The 21,385-nt window shown below is 41.7% G+C and overlaps 1 protein-coding gene across 2 annotated transcripts in view; it reads left to right on the plus strand.

The window, feature by feature from the left end:
* The window catches only part of ATP10B (ATPase phospholipid transporting 10B (putative)), a 424,301-nt gene that overhangs the window by 236,388 nt on the left and 166,528 nt on the right, over positions 1 to 21,385 (plus strand). For both annotated transcript variants that reach the window (XM_033927737.1, XM_033927738.1), the window contains exon 3: positions 394 to 588. In XM_033927737.1, the coding sequence (XP_033783628.1) occupies positions 394 to 588 (195 nt within the window). The remainder of the gene's footprint in view (positions 1 to 393; positions 589 to 21,385) is intronic.

The following is a 21,385-nucleotide window of genomic DNA, read 5'->3' on the forward strand; positions in this document are numbered from 1 at the left end:
AAGTGTTTATGGTTTATTTATTTTTTTCTCCCCTTTCTTTGTTTTGATTTGTATTTTATTGTTGATTTTAAACTATGTATCACCGCTTTGAATTTTAATAAGGAAGGATATCAAATTTTAACAAACTTGAACTTGACTACACTCCTTCAGTATCAGAGAGAGAACCATCGGCTCAGTTGTGATGATGTGACGCGTGTATACTGTATGTACTTATATTGCATGACCTTGCTTGTATATCAAGTTAAAATTGAATAAAATGTTTTGCTTGTCTTGCAAAACGCTTGCAAACCAAGTTAGTTGCAATCCAAGGTTTTATTGTACTTGCATTTTTCCTGAAATGTAATGAAAGTTAAAGAATAACCAAGTTATTGTTCTTACCTTTGTACTCCTCAGGTTGGCCAATCTCTACTTCTTGTTCCTTGCTGTCCTCAACTGGATTCCCAATCTGGAGGTGTTCCAAAGGGACATAACAATACTGCCGTTGGCTATCGTGCTGGTAATCGTGGCAATCAAAGATGGCGTAGAGGACTACAAAAGATACCAATTTGACAGAAAGATCAATTTTTCCAAAACAAAAGTATATACTAAGTAAGTTGACCAGAAAGCTTCAACTAGAAAAATGCATTTACGATATATGTATTAAGGAGGATATCCTTTGCATTTTTTGCATTACATTGTGCTTGTTGACCGCGTAATCACAAGTTCAACGCGATTTACAAAAGACTATTAATGAAAACAGTACAAAATGAGTTAATCAGATACTTGGAAAAAAGATAGGTCTTCAGCTGTGTTCTAAAATGTTTATAAGAATTGGCTGTGAGCAATAACACTTGGAATTCTTTATCGTAAGAAGCTGCTTGGTACGCTAGTGTATGATCGAGACATTTTTTCCTTCTACAGCCTTGGACAGAAGGAAAGTTAAACAAAGGATGAGTTTTTCTACTATGTTTATATGAAGCTAAGAAGAATCTATTGACCAAATAAGGAGTAGCTGATCCATATAGGGCTCCTTTTACTAAGGTGCGCTAGCGTTTTTTAACACACGCAGAAAATTACCGCCAGCTCAATGCTGGCGTTAAGGTCTAGCGCGCATGGCAATGTAGCACGTGCTATTCCGCATGTTATAGCTCTAGCGTACCTTCGTAAAAGGAGCCCATAGTGCTTTATAGCAGAAACAACCTAGCTTAAACAGCACCTGGGCTTCCATAGGAAGCCAATGGAATTCACAGTAATAAAATGTGACATGGTGTAGAAAGTAATAATAATAATAACTTTATTTTTCTATACCGCCATAGTCAGACGACTTCTAGGCGGTTCACATCGAAAGAAGGCTGGACATTCAGCGAATTACAAATGCGTGAGGGGAATGTTACAGAAGAAAAGGGTTGTAAGGGGAGGGGGATGTGAGAGGGGTTGGAATTGCCTGAGAGATTGCTTCGAGTTTGTAGGGGGAAAATGCGTAGAGTGAAGGTCGGTCTGTTTAGGTGATGAATTTCAAAACAGAGTGGTTTTGATTGATTTTCAGAATGCGTTGTAGGTCTGCCTAGTTTTATTTATGTAGTTTCCCAGCCAGTATTGTTGTCTGTTAGCTTGGAACATGAAGGTTCTGTCAAGGAAAAGATTTGTATTTGCAGCCAGTGATTTTTAGGATAGGCGAAGATGTTTTTGTTTCTGGTTGTTCGTGTGGGGTTGTGTGGAGTGAAGTGTGTTTGCAGGTAGGAAGGGGCTAGGCCCCAGATTTGTTTGAAGCAGATGCGTGCAAATTTGAACTGTATTCGCTCTTCCATTGGTAGCCAGTGCAGTTTTTTGTAGTATGGGCTAATGTGGTCTTTTTTTCTCAGTCTGAAGATTAAGTATTCTTGCTCGTTGCCTACTGAAAACAAAATTGCATCAGAATACTTATATCTCAGTCAACTACGATCAAATTATTGACTTTCAAGCCTCCAGTTCCTACTGTATTTACAGATGGCCATTAAACATTCAAATATGGCTGCTGCTTCATAAATTAATCCTGAAGAATCTTTTTTGAAGATTATTCGTAGAATCTGGCTGTTATATTGGGATCTAGTAGATTTACTATATATTGTTAGATTACATGTCAATCACACTTAGGCGCCCATTACAGAATCGCGCTTAGCGGCGCCTAACTTAAAACTTAGGCGCCTGTAATGTAGGCCAGGGTTTTAAAAGCCTACATTATAGGTACCGAAGTCCTTTAGAGAATCGAGTTTAGCAGCGACTGAGGGCTCCTTTGATCAAGCCGCGCTAGCGGGGTTAACGCGTGCGACGTTTCATCACGCGCTAACCCCCGCGCTGGCCAAAAAACTACCGCCTGCTCAAGAGGAGGCGGTAGCGGCTAGCGCGGCCGGCGGTTTAACACACGGCTTGATCAAAGGAGCCCTAAGTCTTTCTCCACTGCTAAACAAACCTACTTTGTGGTTAGGTGCCAATAGGCCTCATGCAATAGACGCCTCTCTTTTCTAAAATCCTACCTAAGAAGATAGGCACCCAGAGAAGAGCAACAAGAATGATAAAAGGCATGGAAAACCTTTCATACGCTGAAAGGCTGGAGAAGCTGGAGCTCTTTTCCCTGGAGAAGTGGAGACTCAAAGGAGACATGATAGAAACTTACAAGATCATGAAGGGTATAGAGAAGGTCGAGAGGGACAGATTCTTCAGACTGGCGGGGGCAACTAAAACAAGAGGGCACTAAAAAAAAATTGAAAGGAGACAGATTCAGAACAAATGCTAGGAAGTTCTTCTTCACTCAGAGGGTGGTGAACACCTGGAATGCGCTTCCAGAGGAGGTGGTAGGGCAGAGTACGATTTTAGGATTCAAAATGGGATTGGACGATTTCCTAAAGGAAAAGGGGATTGAAGGGTATAATTAGAGGGATACTATACAGAGCAAAATGTTTTTTGAGTAAAGGATCACTTATAGGTCATTGACCTGGAAGGGCCGCCGCGGGAACGGACTGCTGGGCATGATGGACCTATGGTCTGACTCAGCAGAGGCGATGCTTATGTTCTTATGAGCCCCTAAGTGATGAGGTTTGTCTCTCATGAAAAATAATTGCCCTTCTCCCCCACACAAGATGTCCAACATCAGGTCAGCAATATAAGAAAGTTAAATACCTAGAAGAGTGGGAAACTAGCTTCAGGTGAGCAGTGGAAACCTGCTAAAATAAATGGTACCAAAAGTCAAGGAGAAAACTAAGCTGGCGTTTTCCCCTGTGCTAATATCCTACTACACTCTTGAAATGTAGCCCCCTTGGTTCCCTTCTTGACAACTAACAGCTGTTCAGATATATGGGTAGGGTTGTTTGCTTTGCCACTACACCATTACTCATGATTGATTTTGCTGACATTTTAATGTATTACACCGTATTTTAAGTCCGGAAATTAAGTGCTTCTATTTTGAACTACAAGGGAATTATGAAGCGTGCACCTGCATTTTTCAAACATCTCCTACATTTCCACAAGAATTTAGTAGAGCCTAATGTTATGCAAATGATTAACAGTTGATCCTCAGATAAACTATAGATTTGTATTATTTGAAAGGTGAAAGAATTCAGTGATAAGGACTGCAGAAAATATCTTTCCTCGTGATGTCTGCTGTTAAATTATAGATAGATTGATACAATAAATATACCTCCATATTCTACATATGGTACCTTAAGTTGAACACCTAAATTTGGGTAAGTGCTCAAGATACACACACAATTTGATTAGCAAGCCTTTAAGTAGCAATAATTTGGTGCTACTTAGGATTTGTTCTGGCATCTGGCTGCAGTGCCTGTTATAGCCCTTATCTGAAAATGGAGTGTGGCCAGGGGTGTTCCAAAATGTTGTGCACGCAATTACAGAATACCGCCTCAGAGCACCTAACACGGGCACCTGTATTAAGACAAGGTTTCAGCAGACGTAAGTCTGGCGCCCAAAGGGCAATGCAGAGTCTGCGCTTGGGCATGATTCTGTAAAGGACGTGCAACTTTTATGGAATTGCACTTAGGCCCCGATTCTATAAATGGCATCTGAGTCCCGGTGCCATTTGGCGCAGTGGTCAGTCATCCACTAGGTGCCATTTATAGAATCATGGCTAGCGGCGCCTAAGTATTTAGGTACACCGACAAATCCACGCAGGACAATTACGCTCTGACAAATGCGCCCTGACAATTGCGGCCTGTGAAGGATATCTGGGAGGCCCTGATTTGCTCAGACTTCTCAGGCCCCGTCCCTTGGGAGGGGCAGGCGTCAAACCTCTCCCAAGGGATGGGGCCTGAGGAGTCTGAGCAAATCAGGGCCTTCCAGATATCCACTAAAAGGTTTCCCATAATCATGATTAAACCTAACCCTAACACTAAATAGGAAATGAATGTTTTAAGTGTAGTGGGGGGGGGTTCCCCCTCAAAAAAAGAGGGTTACTTACTTTGTAACCCTCAAAAAAGGCAAAATAGTATTCTGTCAGGGCGCAATTGTCAGTGCGCGCATTTGTCCTTGCACGCAAATGGCGGGGCGCAATTGTCGGCGCACAATTGTCATGAGCGCATTTGACGGGTCATCACATTCTTAGGCACTAGCAGGGGTTGAATCCTTAGGCGCACTGCCATTTAGGCCAGGGTTTTCGTGGCCTAAGTCATTCCATGCCCAAACTGCACCCTGAATCCACCCCTAAACATGCCTACTTGCCAGTAGGTACCTCAGTGTAGACACCTACCTCAAAGTTGTAGGCGCCTACAGAGTTAGGCGCCTACCCAGTAATTAATTTTTTTAAATCATTTTTAATTGGATTTTAATAGCACTTTCAATTATCAGCGCTGATTAAGCCAATTCAAAAATTACATTAGGTGCCTAGATTGGCTCGGTGTGCCAGTCTAGGTGCCTTAACTTCCAGTACTATTTATAGAAGCTGGGCCTTAGCGCCAATCTTTTCCCACGCTCATTTTCTGAATCTAACTTATAACGTAAGTGCCTGGTATGAGCAGCATTACATAGGAAACCACAAGCCTGAAGTGACAATTTGAAATCAGAAACGCTGGGACTGATATATATTCCGCAACAGGATATTCCTGATCTGTGTATGAGATTTGACAATTAAGTTTGCAAACTTGCCTCTGTGCGCTTCTATTGGCAGCACTGTACAAACATAAGGTTTCATAACCTCGGTAAATCAGTCTCACGGCTGTGTTTGTGTTGATGTGCGGTGGGGTCTTGCCGAGTGGCTTTCATTATGGTTGTTGCGTGTTTTTGTATGCCGTCACGAGAATGTTGGAGCTTGAATTAGAGCAGCAAACAAACGTCAAATTTCTTGTTAAACTTGGCAAGAGTGGAAGTGCAGTCGGTGACATGTTAGCCCAAGTTTATGGGGACAATGCTATGAAGAAAAAGGCAGTGTACAAATGTATTAAATGTTTTCCTGAGGGGAAAGAGAGCGTCACTGATGAAGAAAAGCCAGGGCACCCAGTAACAAGCGAAACTGACGAAAATATTGCAAAAATTTGTTGAATTGTGCGGCAAAATTGTCGGCTGACTGGGAAAAGCATAGCAGACCAAGTAAACATCAATAGAGAAACAGAAAAATCTTAATTGAAAATCTTGGCATAAGACAGGTGTGTGCAAAAATGGTCCCGAAGGAGCTCACCGATGAACAAAAGCAAAGGAGAGTCAAAGTTTGCCAGGACCTTTTGGAGAGGCATGATGATATTTGGAGCCGTATTATCACTGTTGATGAAACATGGGTGTACCAATATGACCCTGAAACAAAGTGTCAAAGTGATGATAGTTTGCTAGTTCGGCAGTGGTAGAGTAGAGCAGGAGGTCCCAGATCTGGTGTACTGGCTATGCACCCCCTTAGAGCATGCACCAGGGGCGGACCATCCCTCCGCCTCCCCCCTTGGTACACCATTGTTTGGGCATAATTTACTGAATCTAGTTTGTTATGTCTATTACAGTACTGTGAGAGAGTCTTTAGGGCACTACCACTCTTCCTACTGCATACTCCCTCACATTGTCAGAACCACCTTAACATAAGTAGTTCCTCCTTAGGGGGAGTGACATGGGCAGAAGGAGTAAGGGAAGCAGCTGCCAGGAAGTATATAAGGCAGGGTTAGAACTAGGTTAGGGAGGCCTAGGGGAGAAGGAGGAAGAAGTGGCCTCAGCATACTCTTTAATTTCAACATCCAGACATTCTGCTTGGCTGAGGTAAGCTAATTCTGGCGTACTAAATACATGTGAGCCTTATTCTAAGGTCTGCCTAGGACCAGACCTCACTACCTGCTTGAAAAAGACTTTTGCAGTCTGTGTTTGGGGCATGGCAGTACCATCTTCAGGCTCAGCTCAGGACTGTTGTTTTTAAACCAAGAGATTGGGTTTTCTGTATGCCCAATCCTGTAAAGCAACAGGATTCAGGGAGTTTTGTGATTTTGAGTCAATAAAGGACTTTTCTGTACTGTTGCTCATTGTGTTTGTGTGTTTGCAGGCCCCAAAACCCCAAACCCTGCTCACACTCTTAGTCAGGAATGGGATTCAGCTCTAACCACCAGATGAAGCGGATCCCATGAACTTCAGGATCTAAGCCTGCATTTAATATCCTGACATATTTTGAGGATAAGGGATTAGCTCCACTTCGAGGGAGAGACCTGCAACAGTAAGGTTAGTGCCAGAGAGGCAAGTTCTTTTTAGTACCCTAGTGCTGCTAGTAAAAATGGAGAAACTAATCTAGCTCATGATGGAGGGTCAACAGCAGTAACAACAATTCATGCAGGCCCAGCAGCAGAAGCAACAGTAGCAGTAGCAGTTTATACAGGTGCGCTTGGAGCAGCAGCAACAGGTGCTACAGAAACTGGTAGAACTTCAACAAAGCTTCCAGGCCCAGACTACAGGGCTCCCAGGTCTAGGACTATAGAGATCTGGGTTCAATGAAATTGTTCCTGTTCCTATATTACCTAAATGACACCAGAGGATGATCTGGATCACTTCTTGGTGAATTTTGAAAGGACTGCTTGCTTAGCTGGCAGGCCAGAGGCCACATAGACTATCTATCTGGGGAAACCAGTTAACTGGGGCAGCCAAATTGCATTTCATAGTGTCAAACCTGATGGTACAAACAGATGCCTCTGAGGTTGATCTTGGGCCTTCCCTGGCCCAGGAGGTAAATGGAGAGGAATACTCAGTGATCTTCATTAGCCACAAACTGTTACCTAGGGAGAGGAAATAGAAACAAGAGGGAACTTCAAATTCTACTGCTTACTTTACAACTGAGAAAGCCCAACTTACTGGTATAACAGACTAAATCAATCCTCCTCAATCAGACACAGAAGAACACATTCACTATTCTATTACCCACCATCCAAAAATGTCAAACGAAAAAAACTCTATGACAACTTAATAGCCTCCAAAGCAACTAAGTTGGACAAAAAACTCACCACTCTGTTATCTTCATCCACAGATTACAAAACCTTCAAGAAAGAAATTAAAACCATACTCTTCAAAAAACATGTTAAACCTATCCAGCACAACAATACTAACCCAACACTCTATAAACCCTTAGTACTCTCTAATTTTTTTCTAATTACCATACATTATCTAAAACCCATAATTCTCCCTTAAAATTTTATCTCATCGTTTATTCTATTACTTCAAAGTTGAAATGTAATTCTTGTTTTTAGTTTGGATTTAATCCGCCTTGAACCGCAAGGTAATGGTGGAATAGAAATCACTAATATAATGTAATGTAATGTAAAGGAAGCCCTAGCTGTCAAATGAGCCTTGGAAACATTCCATTATTATTTACTGAGCTGACACTTCCTGATGGTCACAGACCATAGTACATCTTCAGTGGATGGCTCGTCACAAAGACTTGAATGCACACATAATGAGGTGGTTCTTTCGCCTTTAAGCCTTCAGCTTTGAGTAGCAACATTGGGCAGGCCGAGAGCATGCTAATGCTGACTTCCTGTCCTATGGAGTGGACCCAGACATTGTAGGTGCTCAACCAAGTATGGTTGAGTTGAAGTGGAGGGTATGTGAGGGAGTCTATAAGGCACTACCACTCCTCCTGCTGGATACTCCCTCACATAGAACCACCATAACATAGGTAACTCCTCCTTAGGGGGAAGTGATATGGGCAGGAGGATTCAGGGAAACAGCTGCCAGGAGGTATATAAAGCAGGGCCAGAACTAGGTTATGGAGTACTAGGAGATTAAGGAAGAAGTAGTTATAGCATATCCTTGACTTCAACATCCAGACACTCTGTTTGGCTGAAATAAGCTAATTCTGGGGTACTAAATGAGTTTTGTTCTAAGGTCTGGCTAGGACCAGACCTCATTACCTGCTTGAAGAAGACTTTTTCAGTCTGTGTTTGGGGCGTGACAGTACCATCTCCAGGCTCAGCTCAGAACTTTTGTTTTCAAATCAAGAGACTGGGAATTCTATATGCCTGATCCTATGAAACAACAAGATTTGAGGAGTTTTGTTTTTTTGAGTCATTAAAGAACTTTTCTGTATTATTGCTGGTCATGTTTACAGGCCCAAAAACCACAAACCCGCTTGCGCTGTTACAAGTACCAAACAAGAAAAACAAAATACAGAAATTTCAGGAAACAATCAAGCTAAGTCTCACGCCCAATACAGAATAGGTTAAGGAAAAGCTGCACAGGAAGGCATATCAACATAACACAAGGCAACAAAAATTTTTGAGGGGAATCATCTGACCATACAGCACATTTTTCTAAATCAGTTTTTCATACTGATTTCAGATCTGGTATTAGTTATTTTTTTTAGTCACATACGAAGAAAGACTGGCCGGGGAAGCAAGAAATTTCAAATCGTTCTTCAGATACGTTAAAGGGAAGCAGCCATCGAGGGAGGAAGTAGGACTGTTGGATGATGGAGACAGAAAGGGAGTGGTAAAGGAGGAAAAAGAGGTAGCTGATAGGTTAAACAAGTTCTTCTCTTAGTCTTCACAAACGAGGACACATCCAATGTACCAGAACCCGAAGAGATCTTCAATGGAGACCAAGAAGAAAAACTGTCAACAATAGAAGTAAGCCATGAGGATGTCCTCCAACAAATAGATAGACTGAAAAGCGACAAATCACTGGGCCCAGACGGAATCCACCCAAGGGTATTAAAAGAACTAAGAAACGAAATAGCAGAAATGCTCCAACGAGTTTCCAACCTATCCTTGAAAACTGGGGAGATCCCAGAGGACTGGAAAATAGCAAATGTTACACCTATCTTTAAAAAGAGATCGAGAGGTGACCCGGGAAACTATAGGCTGGTAAGCTTGACATCTGTTCCGGGCTAGATGGTAGAAGCACTGATAAAAGACAGCATCTGTGAGCACATAGAAAAAAATGGACTAATGAAAGCGAGCCAACATGGCTTCTGCAAAAGAAGATCGTGCCAAATGAACTTACTGCACTTCTTTGAAGGGATAAACAGCCAGATGGACATCGTTTATCTCGACTTCCAAAAAGCCTTTGACAAGGTACCCCATGAGCGGCTACTCAGGAAGCTGTGGAACCACGGGGTGGAAGGGGACGTACACAGATGGGTTAAACACTGGTTGGCAGGCAGGAAGCATAGGGTTGGAGTAAAGTGACACTACTCAGACTGGAGGAGGGTCATGAGCGGTGTTCCACAGGGGTCGGTACTTGGACCGCTGTTGTTCAATGTTTTAATAAATGACCTAGAAACAGGGACGAAGTGTGAAGTTATAAAATTTGCAGATGACACTAAACTCTGTAGCAGGGTTAGAACCGTGGAGGAATGTGAAGACCTACAAAGGGACCTGAACAAACTGGAGGACTGGGCAAATAACTGGCAGATGAACTTCAATGTAGAGAAATGCAAGGTCATGCAAATAGGGAAAAATAACCTGATGTTCAGCTACAAAAGTTTTCCACTAACCACTAAGTACTAGGGGAAAGTAACCTTGAAAAAGACTTGGGTGTACTAGTGGATACAACAATGAAGTCAACGGCACAATGCGCAGCAGCCTCAAAGAAAGCAAACAGAATGTTGGGTATTATTAAGAAGGGTATCACAACCAGAACGAAGGAAGTCATCATGCCGCTGTATCGTGCGATGGTGCACCCGCATCTGGAGTACTATGTCCAATATTGGTCACCATACCTAAAGAAGGACATAGCGATAATTTGAGAGGGTTCAGAGAAGAGCAACAAGAATGATAAAAGGTATGGAAAACCTTTCAGGTTAGAAAGGCTGGGGCTCTTCTCCCTGGAGAAGCGGAGACTCAGAGGAGACATGATAGAGACATAGAAGATCAAGAAAGGCATAGAGAAGGTGGAGAGGGACAGATTTTTCAGCCTATTGGAAACCACAAGAACAAGGGGGCACTCGGAGAAATTGAAAGGGGACAGGTTCACAACCAATGCTAGGAAAATTCTTTTTCACTCAGAGGGTGGTGAACACCTGGAATACGCTTCCGGAGGTTGTGATAGGACAGAGTACATTACGGGATTTCAAAGAGTGATTGGATAAATTCCTGAAGGATTCAGGGATTGGATAAATTCCTGAAGGATTCAGGGATTGAGGGATACAGATAGGGGTAGAGATAGGACTATGAAAGGTTAATAGATAGAAGGAAAAAGGGGAATGAAGGGTTTCAGACAAAGGAGCACTTTACAGGTCATGGACCTGATGGGCCGCCGCGGGAGCGGACTGCTGGGCGCGATGGACCTCTGGTCTGACCCAGCGGAGGCAACTTCTTATGTTCTTATAAACTTTTAAAGTTATGGCTAATGTTAGTTTATTGCGTTTTAGCATATAGGGTTTTAAGAATTGCAGCAAACACTTAAAGAAATGTTGCAGTATCTTCGGTCCAATAAGCATACAGCATAGCATAATTATTCTGTACTGTTTCACTTAGCAGCCAATATTTCTTCAAAAATGCTTAGAGTATGATTTCTTTTTGTGAGTTGTGTCTGGATTGTCACGGCACAACATCCAGCAGTAGTCGGCCATCATATTCTCATTCCAGGAACCTTGGTAGCGACACTCCATTAACTGAATGTCCTGGTGAAAACGTTCTCCTTGCTCGTCACTCACCATACCAAGATTTTCCAGAAAAAAGTCAAGATGTGAGTGCAAAAAGTGTATTTTTAATGACATGCGACAGCCACATTTCTGATATGAGTCAAGGAAATTCTGAACTCCTTGCTTGTTTAAAGGAAACTTATGGTTGCCCAGAAAGTTTTCCACTAACCACTTGCTTCAAGGTCAGCTGCTGAGAGTGATTGCTTAAAATCTTCATCCTGCATAATGGACTTGATCTGTGGGCCTATAAATATCCCTTACTTCAGTTTTGCAGTGCTGTTTTATGGGAATTTCTTAACAAGATATTGAAAACTTGGCAAGTTTGCTTTACCCATGACCTTAACCCCAGCTTGATATGAAGAGGTGAAATAAATATTTTATGAGGATCCACCAATGGCATAAATTTCACACTGCTTGTCCCTGGGTTATAGGTATCCCTCAGCTTCCAGACATGCTTGACATAATGTTCAGTTGTAGATCTGCTATTCCACAAGCACAGGAAGCAGCAGTATTTAGTGAATCCTCCTTGCATTCCTATTAACATGCAATGACCTTCAGATCACCACAGATGTTCCACTGGTGTGTTTTATAACTGATTGCTTCTAGTAAATTCTTCATATTCTCATAAGACTCCTTTAGATGAGCAGAATGGGCAATTGATATACTTGGTTTGGAATTTCTGTTGTGCAGTAACACTGCCTTCATGCCATTCATCTGGACAATGCACTTGTGACAAACTGTTGAAGAGCCCATTGATGTCATGACAAAAGCACAATGAGCCATTTACTGTGAAGAATGTTGATAAGTTATGATTCCTTTTTCTGTAATGAGTTATATTAGCATCTTTTGCAAGCAAGTGCTTTTGCTTAAGCCTTGAAGCAAGAAGTTCTGCTTTTTCTATTGAAAGATTAAGATCACAAATAAAATCATTGAGCTCAGCTTGTGTGAAGGTCTCTGGTTCTGAATCTTCATCATTCACATAATCAGGATCAGATAATGGATTGTGACCAGCTGCTGCATCATCATCATCACATTCCTCATCATGTTCCACATGAGGAACAGGCCTAATAGCAGAATTCAGAGTAGGATATATAATTTTGTGCTTAGTTTTAGCTGAGAATCCACTTATGTTCTCAAGGCAAAAGTAGCAATCTTTAATATGGTCTCGCGGTTCCCTCCATATCATTGGGATTGCAAATGACATTGCTGCCTTTCGTTGATTGAAGTCTGTTGGAACAACTGGTACAGATGATTTGTGGAGCCCAAGACTTATCCTGGTCACCCAGTGGACAGCCAAAGTGCAACTTGTTTACCTTCTTCAGATATACGGTAATTGGACAACGTTATTATTATTATTATTATTATTATTATTAGGTTCTTATATCCCGCCATACCCAAAGAGTTCTAGGCGGTTTACATTCGTTACATTAGGATCCGGTCTGAACCCGGATTTACAAAAAATTTTTTCGGAATTGCAGGTAGCGCGGAAGGAGGCACAGGTTTATCGTAGTTGGGTTAGAGGATAAAATGGAGGGAGTGGGAAACCAGAAGAGGGGGGGGGAGAGGGAGGTGGGGGTGGGGGGGGTTGGAGTTATGCTTTCGTCATGAACGAACCACAGATGTAACAGAAACTATCTGGATGATTAGTACAATGTTTCGGCATGATAAAGACTGATATTAATCACTGTCTGTAGCATAAAAAAAAACCCAAAGACAACTGTCGTTAACCCTCCTTATACTTTTATCCTATGAACGCATGATATATCGCCCAATTAAAGTTTATAATTATAGATAATGAGCTTCATCACAATAATTTGACGTGCTAGTGAAAACCTGAACACAGATTTGTAATCAGCATGACAAATACTACAAAACCCACCTAACATTAGTTCTGATGAAAATGATGTGTTGATCTGTGTAATTTTTTATCAGAAGGACACGCATGAGTCACTCAAGGAAGCATTCTGGTTGTTATTTCCTTGCTTTATTAGCACAATACTTTGTCATTTTCAAGGTTAGAAAATTAATTGGTTTTGTTCATGTGCAGTGCTTCCTTATTGCATTTGATCTTCATGGCACCTGTCAACTATTCCCAAATAAAAAAAATAAGTTTCTTACTTGATTTTATTGTGTACGTTTTATTGTACCCCATGGAGAATTGCAGGATGCTGCGTGTAATAAATTTTTAAATAAAATGGTTTTAAAAATAAATAAACAACTATTGAATTATCTTCCAGTTTTAGATAACACAGGTCAATAAACTCCTTGTCACTGAGACAGTCTTTTAAGTTACAGGCCATCAATGTCCCTTTTCAAGGTTTCTTTGTTTAACGCATTAGAATTTTAGACCTTTGGACTTACTGAGGATGTGTTCGGAGCTCAGGTAATAAGGAAGAACTTGTTAACAGTCTCTCCAGTTACTGTAAGGCTATTCTAAATACAGAGTATCCAAAGGTCAGACACGATTGAATGGATAGTAATAATATTTTCAACAGAAAATATATCTCTGTACAATCTAGAGGAGGAAAGAGAAAAGGAGATAGAATAGAACAGGGAATGGTACTGTAAGGCTCAAAGTGGGTAAAGTTAGGATAATTTTTCTTCTTTAGAGAAATTGTGATGGATAAATGGTAAAGATTCCCCATGAAGACAGGTCTGGATGCAAAAATGGCAAACAGAATTCAAGATCTCCCTATATATCACTGAGAATATTGCAGTGTTGTGAGCTGGCCTTAGCAAAACCCTCCACTTTGTAGGAGTATCCGCAAGTGTTGAAAAGATCATAAGGTGTCAAATGGTCTACTTCTTTACATGCTCGGGGTTGAATTAAGGTGTGACCAAATTGGATAAGTACCTAGAGTGCTAAGATTAAAGGGGACCTTTCATATGTGCCTTTATCTAGTCTTATCTGGGCCCTCTGCAAGTCGTAGATGACATCTACATTTTCATTGTAGGCCCACATAGGTAGGGTTACCATATTTGTGAAGACAAAAAAAGAGAACACATGACTCCACCTATGGCCCCGCCCTAATCTGCCCCACCCCACGCTGCCCCAGCCCTGCCCACAATACATTACATTACATTAGTGACTTTTATTCTGCCATTACTTTGTGGTTCAAGGCAGATTACATAAGAAGTTATCTGGACATTTCCAGAAGAGCTACAGAGTTGAACGGGGTTTTGAAGTGCTTCCTGGGGTGTTAGTTTGTATTGATGGATTTCTTGAATAGCAGGGTTTTTATTTCTTTTCTGAAAGTTTTGTAGTCTGGTGTTGTGGTCAGTAGATTGGATAGTTGGTGGTCTAGTTTCGCTGCCTGCATGGCCAATAGGCCATCATACATTTTTTTGCGTTTGACGCCTCTGATTGAGGGGTGCATGAATGGTGTCTGGGTTCTCCTTTGCCTGGTTGTGGTAGTTCAGATAAGGCGGTTGTTCATATAAGCTGGGCTGTCTCCAGTCATGGCTTTAAATAGTAGACAGTAAAATTTGAATAGTATTCTTGCTTGTATTGGGAGCCAATGTGAGTCGAGGTATGCGGTGGTGATATGGTCGTATTTCTTCAGTGAATAGATCAGTCTCAGGGCTGTGTTTTGTACTGTTTGTACAATAAAATTTACCTTTGTCGTCTCTGATTTCTGAATTCCTCATCTTCTCTTCACTCCCTTTCATCCAGGATCTGCCCCTTCCATCCACTGTCTGCCCTCTCCCCCTTCAATATGGCACCTGCCTTCTTTCTATGATCCTCTACCCTCTCCCCTTTCCATCCAGTCTGTGCCCCCTCTGTCCTTTGTATGATCTATTCCAGCTTCGTCTCTCTTCATTTTTATCTCTCCTACACCAGATCCAGCATCTCTCTTTTTCCATCTCTCCATATTTCTCTGCTGACCCCCTTCCCAGCATCAATCTCTGTCTCTCTCATGCCTCTAATGCTTACCCCCTCTCCTTTATTCCTTCATATAATCTCTCTACTCCACCCTGCCCCCTACCCTCGCCTCTGATCCCTTCCTATCTTTCTCCCCTCCCCCTCCAAACAGCATCTTTCTCTGTCATGCAGTTTGGGACTCTGGTATTTCTCCCTAGTCCCTCCCCCTCCTCCCTCTCCCCCCCACCCCACCCCCTGTCTTTGATTTCTGTGACACATTGCCAGCAGTGTCAGTGATTTAGACACCCTCTGCCTGCCTACTACTGAACTCTGCTGCGTCCTACCTGTGTGGGAAGAGGAAATTGCATCACAGGATGTGGGACGCAGCAGAGAGAAGAATTCCGGAGAAACTGGCTGGCAGTGGGTGTCTTAATCACTGACACTTCCAGCATCCAATCCGAGCATTGGAAGACCGCAGAGGGGGAGGGGGAGGGACTAGAGAGAAAGTGCAGGGCAGCCGGGAAGAGAGGAAGACCGAAGATCTCCCCCCCCCCCCCGTCCCTGTCCCCTTGGTACGCCACTGCCTCTAGTGAATCCATGTTGCCTCCAGTCCTTTAATCCACAGGATTCCAGAAACTTGACCATTCTCTGTCTTAAAAGCATTTCCATTAATTTGCTTACAACAGAAGTCAGACTTACCGGCCTGTAATTTCCTACTTCTTCCTTACTTCCACTTTTGTGCAGAGGGATCACATCCACCCTTCTCCAGTCCTTCGGTACTACTCCTGACTCTAGAGACTCATTGACAAGGTCAATCAGCGGAGCTACCAAAACTTCCCTATGTTCCTAAGCATCCTCAGATGTACACCATCCGGCCCCATCACTTTGTCTACCTTTATTTTAGCTATCTCCTCACGAACACAACCCTCTGAAAATCGATTAGGGTCTATTACTCCTCCATCCCTATTCACATTTGTCTTCTGCGGTCCCACTCCGGCACTTCAGTATGGAATCTATTCCCTTTCAATTTTAGAGAGTGCCCTCTCGTTCTCCCTACCTTGGTGAACAACCTGTCCTTATCTACTACCCGAACTGCAATTCATTTAAGATACGTGGAAAAATATCTGCTAAGATCTGAAACATCAATGAGCTCAAAGCGCCTTGTGAAGGGGAAAAATAGTGTGAAAACCCACTCACAGACTGGCAACACAGACTGGTCAATTTTCAGAATTTTCAGTGCAAGAAGTAACAACAGCAGTTGTTCAGGCCTTGGAATCTAGATTTATAGCTGTGGTGAATGCTTTGGAGCCAAGATTTACCCAGCTGTCTGACCAAATAGCAGGAGTGAAGTCTTTCCTGTCCGTGTGGTAGAAGTTGAGGATATAACAACGACTACCTCAGGTTCAATGGCAGCCCTAACGGAACAGCTTTGTATACAAGAAGCTAGACTTGAAGTCTTAGAAAATCGCTCCCGCAGGGATAAGATTCTCATCTGCTGTCTCAACTAGAGGACTGGTTGCACAAACAATTACCACTCCCCACAGGCATTGGACCTATCCGTTTTGAAAGAGTACATCAATTGGGCTGCAAGATTGAAAATGGCAATGACTTCAAACAGTAATTGCTAAAGTGCATAATTATGCACATAAAGTAACCCTCTTGCAAAAATATCGTCAAAGTCAAGATTTACTTACATTTGAAGGGAACCGGATCAGTTTGTTCCAAGACTACTCTTCCCTGTCTGACAAGCGACGACAGTTTTCATTGATTTGTACAGACCTAGTGCAGCATAAGATGCACTTCACGCTGGCGTACCCCGCGACGCTGAAGATTTTAACTAATGCTGGATGGCGGGCTTTTGAATCTGCCTCAACTGCCGGTGAATTTATGAGATCTCTGCCGTCAACACAAGAAGCTACAGGACCTTGAAATGAAATTTTTTAAATTTATTTAACAGTTATTTTTAGTTATTTATGGTTATATTTTATTGTTTACATAAGTTTATAAATGTTTGATGAACATAAGGTATCTTTTAACTGTTCACGCTTTGCTACTAATCTCATATGACATTCTGCTTCATAATTTTGTTACATTATTTTTACTTGAGGACTAGACTTTAGTTTAAGGTTCTAAGGTTATTTATGTTAGATGGTTGGGACCTGAGGACAGATTACATTCTTTGTGACTCAGTCTCCCTGATTTCCTATTGTTCAGTGTGGAGATCAGAGATGCCTATGGGGACATGGAGAGGGGGTTTGGAAGGGGGGCGGGTTGGAAAATTGAGAGGGTTGGGTGGTCTTCCAGGACTGTAAATTTTTGGTTTTGGTTGATTAAATGGTTGGGGGTTTTTTTTCTTTCATTTAATCGTATATTGTTTATTTTTTCCCTTTTTATTTCTTGGTTTTTATGTTACTTTACCCTTTTAATGCCTAGTTACATGACAGTGATGCATAATTCCATCTGGGTGGAGGGCTGGGCCCCAAATGTTACAACTTTATCTCTTTGAAAACTATATCTTTTTATGTTTGGGATGATGGTGGTTAAATTGCCTTCCTTGCTGAGAATTGCTTCTTGGAATGTATCAGGGATAAACTCAGTTATTAAATGTGCTAAATTGCTCTCATATATCCGACGCCAGGAGATAGACATAACCTGTTTACAAGAAACAAAGTTATCTGATATAGAACATATGAAGATTAAAACTGGTTGGGTGGGAGAGGTTTACTGTTCTTCAACTAACTGTAAAAAGGGAGGAGTAGCTATCTTAATTAGCAAAAGCTTACAATGCCATACTAAACTGCTAGCTAAAGATTTCTATGGTCGCTTTCTTTTGTTACAAGTAACTCTGAGTTCCTTTTCTTTTAATCTATTGGTGGTATATGCTCCCACTATCTACGAACATGCCTTTTTCCACTCCTTGGTTCAGACTGCATTGAGTTTTGAAGCTGGTCCCCTTATTTTAGCTGGAGATTTGAACCAACTGTTGGACCTTTCTCTAGACAGGTCTTCCTCAGGCCAGCAGACCTGTATTCCACATAAGGGAATAGAGGTCTCTATTTATGTTCCACATTAGGTCTCTATTTATGTTCCGTATTAGATTTAGTTGATTCTTGGAGACTATTGTACCCCACTGAAAGAAACTATACACATCTTTCTCGTTCTCACTCTATTTGGTCTCATATTGATTATATTCTTATATCTCAATCCATGTTTCCTCGGGTACTATCATCTATTATTGGCCCGATGGCCATCTCTGATCATGCTCTGATATTTGTAGATTTAGAGCTGGGCACCCGTAGAAGTGGCAATTGGCGATTTCTGACCTACTTATATGATGATCCCCATTTCTAACAATTCCTTGTGGAAAAATGGGCAGACTATACTCACTTTAATTCAGAATATGCTAATGACCCGATTCTCTTTTGGGAAGCATCCAAAGCTGTACTCCATGGAGATGTTATAACCTACGTTGCAGGACGTAATCATCGTATAGCTTCCAAAATTATCTCTCGAACGTCAATTTCAGAATGCAAAGAGGACTTATCTTTATCGCCCTACTTTGGCTCACAAGGAGGGTATGTTGACAGCACAAGTAGCCTTAAATGCTCTTCTCCATGGGCTTTCTAAACATAACAATATTTATCGTAAATTTAATTTGTTTCATTTTGGTAATTGTCCTGGATGTTATCTTGCTCATCTCACCAAAGCTTGGAGTGGACCTAGGTTGATTCCTTCTATTCATCTCCCAGATGGGACTTATATTAATGACCCTGCTCGGATCTCTCAAGCTTTTTGTGATTATTTCTCCAACCTGTATACTGCAGACTCTCATTCTCAGCCTTCTCTGGTGCAGACATATTTGGAAGACTCAGTACTACCCCAATTAACCCCCCAGATGAGAGATTCATTAAATGCACCATTGCGGGCAGTAGAAGTTCAGCAGGTCATTAAATTATTATCAACTTGTAAAGCGCCTGGACTTGATGAATTTACAATGGAATATCACAAATTACTACTTACCACATTCCGGGATAGTTGGTGCGATATTTTAACTCCTGTGTGGAAGATGGTTCCTTCCCTCTTGGTACTACAGATGTCTTAATTACATTGATCCCGAAACAAGGAAAAGACCCTCATGTTGTCAATTCATACCGCCCTATCTCCTTGCATAATGTTGACCTTAAAATTTTTGCACGGGTCTTGGCAGACAGGCTTGCTTCTTATTTATCTTTACTTATAGGACAAGAGCAAGTCGGATTTGTCCGTGCTTGACCATCACTTCTGCATGTTCACAAGGTTTTGATGGCGTTGGTGACAGGTCAATAGCAGGGGATTTCTGGACTCTTGGTTAGTTTGGATGCTCAAAAAGCATGTGACTGGGTGGAGTGGTCTTTTCTTTTTTCGACACTTTCATACATGGGTTTCTCAGGATGGTTTATTGATTGCTTGCATGCCCTATATGCTAGACCTCATGCATCTATTATTATTAACAGGACTTGTTCTTCTTTTGTAATTTCTCGAGGGACACGTCAGGGTTGTCCATTATCTCCATTACTTTTTCTTGTTTATATGAAACCATTATTACATACTTTGCAGCATGATGTCCATATGACAGGTCTCTCCATTGTGGGTTGTGAAATGAAGGTTCTAGCCTTTGCAGATGACCTTATGCTTACATTGACTGATCCGGAGTGTTCTTTATCACATCTGCTAGATGCACTGAATGAATTTGGCTTCCATTCTGGATTTCAATTGAATTACCAGAAATTAATGGTTCTTCCATTCCAATCATCATTACCTTCTCAATGGCACTTTTCTCTTAACTTGGGCGCCAGGTAAAATAGTATATCTCGGGATAACAATACCGTAAGATTTCACTCAACTTCATGATGTAAACATACAGCCATTGTTAGAAAAGACTAAATCTCGGCTTTTGATGTGGTGTCATTTTCTAATTTCTTTGATGGGGCGAATAGCTCTATACAATATGATAATTTTACCTCAATGGCTTTATATTTATCAGATGCTTCCTCTTATTCTTTCCCCCCAAAATTGAATTTCAATTAAATAAATTTCTTAGAGGGTTTATTTGGAAAGAAGGTAGACCCCATCTTCCATTGCCAACAGTGGCTATGCCAATAGATACGGGAGGTCTTGGTCTATTGTCTTTACGCCAATTTGTAGATTTTTGTAATATGAGATATATACATGACTGGTTTCTTTCAATGTTTTATTTTTCTTGGACTTCAGTGGAACTTCATTTGTGGAAATCTTATCAGTGCAGTTATTTACTTCATTTCTCTAGGTTGGAGTATGCTGTTCTGAGGAATCCTTATTATTTTATACTTGCACCTTTACGAGCCACTTGGTGTCAGATTTGTTGTAAATTAGATATTAATTATCAAATTATCCCGTTGTTGCCTATTAATTGAAATGGATCCTTTCAACCTGGTATGAAATCTGCTGGTTTTCGGGCAGATAAGAGAGAGAATATCACTTACTTGTATCAAAACCTTGTGACTTGGAAACAGAGACAAAGTGTGAAGTTATAAAATTTGCGGATGACACAAAACTCTCCGGTAGGGTTAGATCTGTAGAGGAATGTAAAGAACTTCAAAGGGATCTGAACAAACTGAGTGAGTGGGCAAATAAATGGCAGATGAGCTTCAATGTAGAGAAATGCAAAGTCATGCACATAGGGAAAGGAAACCCGATGTACAACTACACGATGGGGGGATGATATTGGGGGAAGGCAACCTAGAAAAGGACTTGGGGTTTTGGTGGATAAAACAATGAAACCGGCGGCACAATGCGCAGCGGCCTCAAAAAAGGCAAACAGAATGTTGGGAATTATCAAAAAAGGTATCACTACCAGAACCAAGGAAGTTATCCTCCCGCTGTATAGGGCGATGGTGCGACCACATCTGGAGTACTACGTTCAGTACTTTTCGCCGTACCTTAAGAAGGATATGGCGATACTCGAGAGGGTCCAGAGAAGAGCAACAAAAATGATAAAGGGCATGGAAAACCTTTCATATGTTGAGAGGCTGGAGAAGCTGGGGCTCTTTTCCCTGGAAAAACGGAGACTTAGAGGGGATATGATAGAAACTTATAAGATCATGAAGGGTATAGAGAAGGTAGAGAGGGACAGATTCTTCAGACTGGCAGGGGCAACAAAAACTAGAGGGCACTCAAAAAAATTGAAGGGAGATAGGTTCAGAACAAATGCTAGGAAGTTCTTCTTCATTCAGAGGGTGGTGGACACCTGGAATGCGCTTCCAGAGGAGGTGGTAGAGCAGAGTACGACTTTGAGTTTCAAGATGGGATTGGACAAGTTACTGAAGGAAAATGGGATCGAGGGATACAATTAGAGGGTTACTATACAGTACACAATGCTTTAGAGTAATAGATCACTTACAGGTCATTGACCTGGGGGGGCCGCCGCGTGTGCGGACTGCTGG

The sequence above is a fragment of the Geotrypetes seraphini genome, chromosome 18 (genome assembly GCF_902459505.1).
Source record: "Geotrypetes seraphini chromosome 18, aGeoSer1.1, whole genome shotgun sequence".
NCBI classification, from domain to species: Eukaryota; Metazoa; Chordata; class Amphibia; order Gymnophiona; family Dermophiidae; genus Geotrypetes; species Geotrypetes seraphini.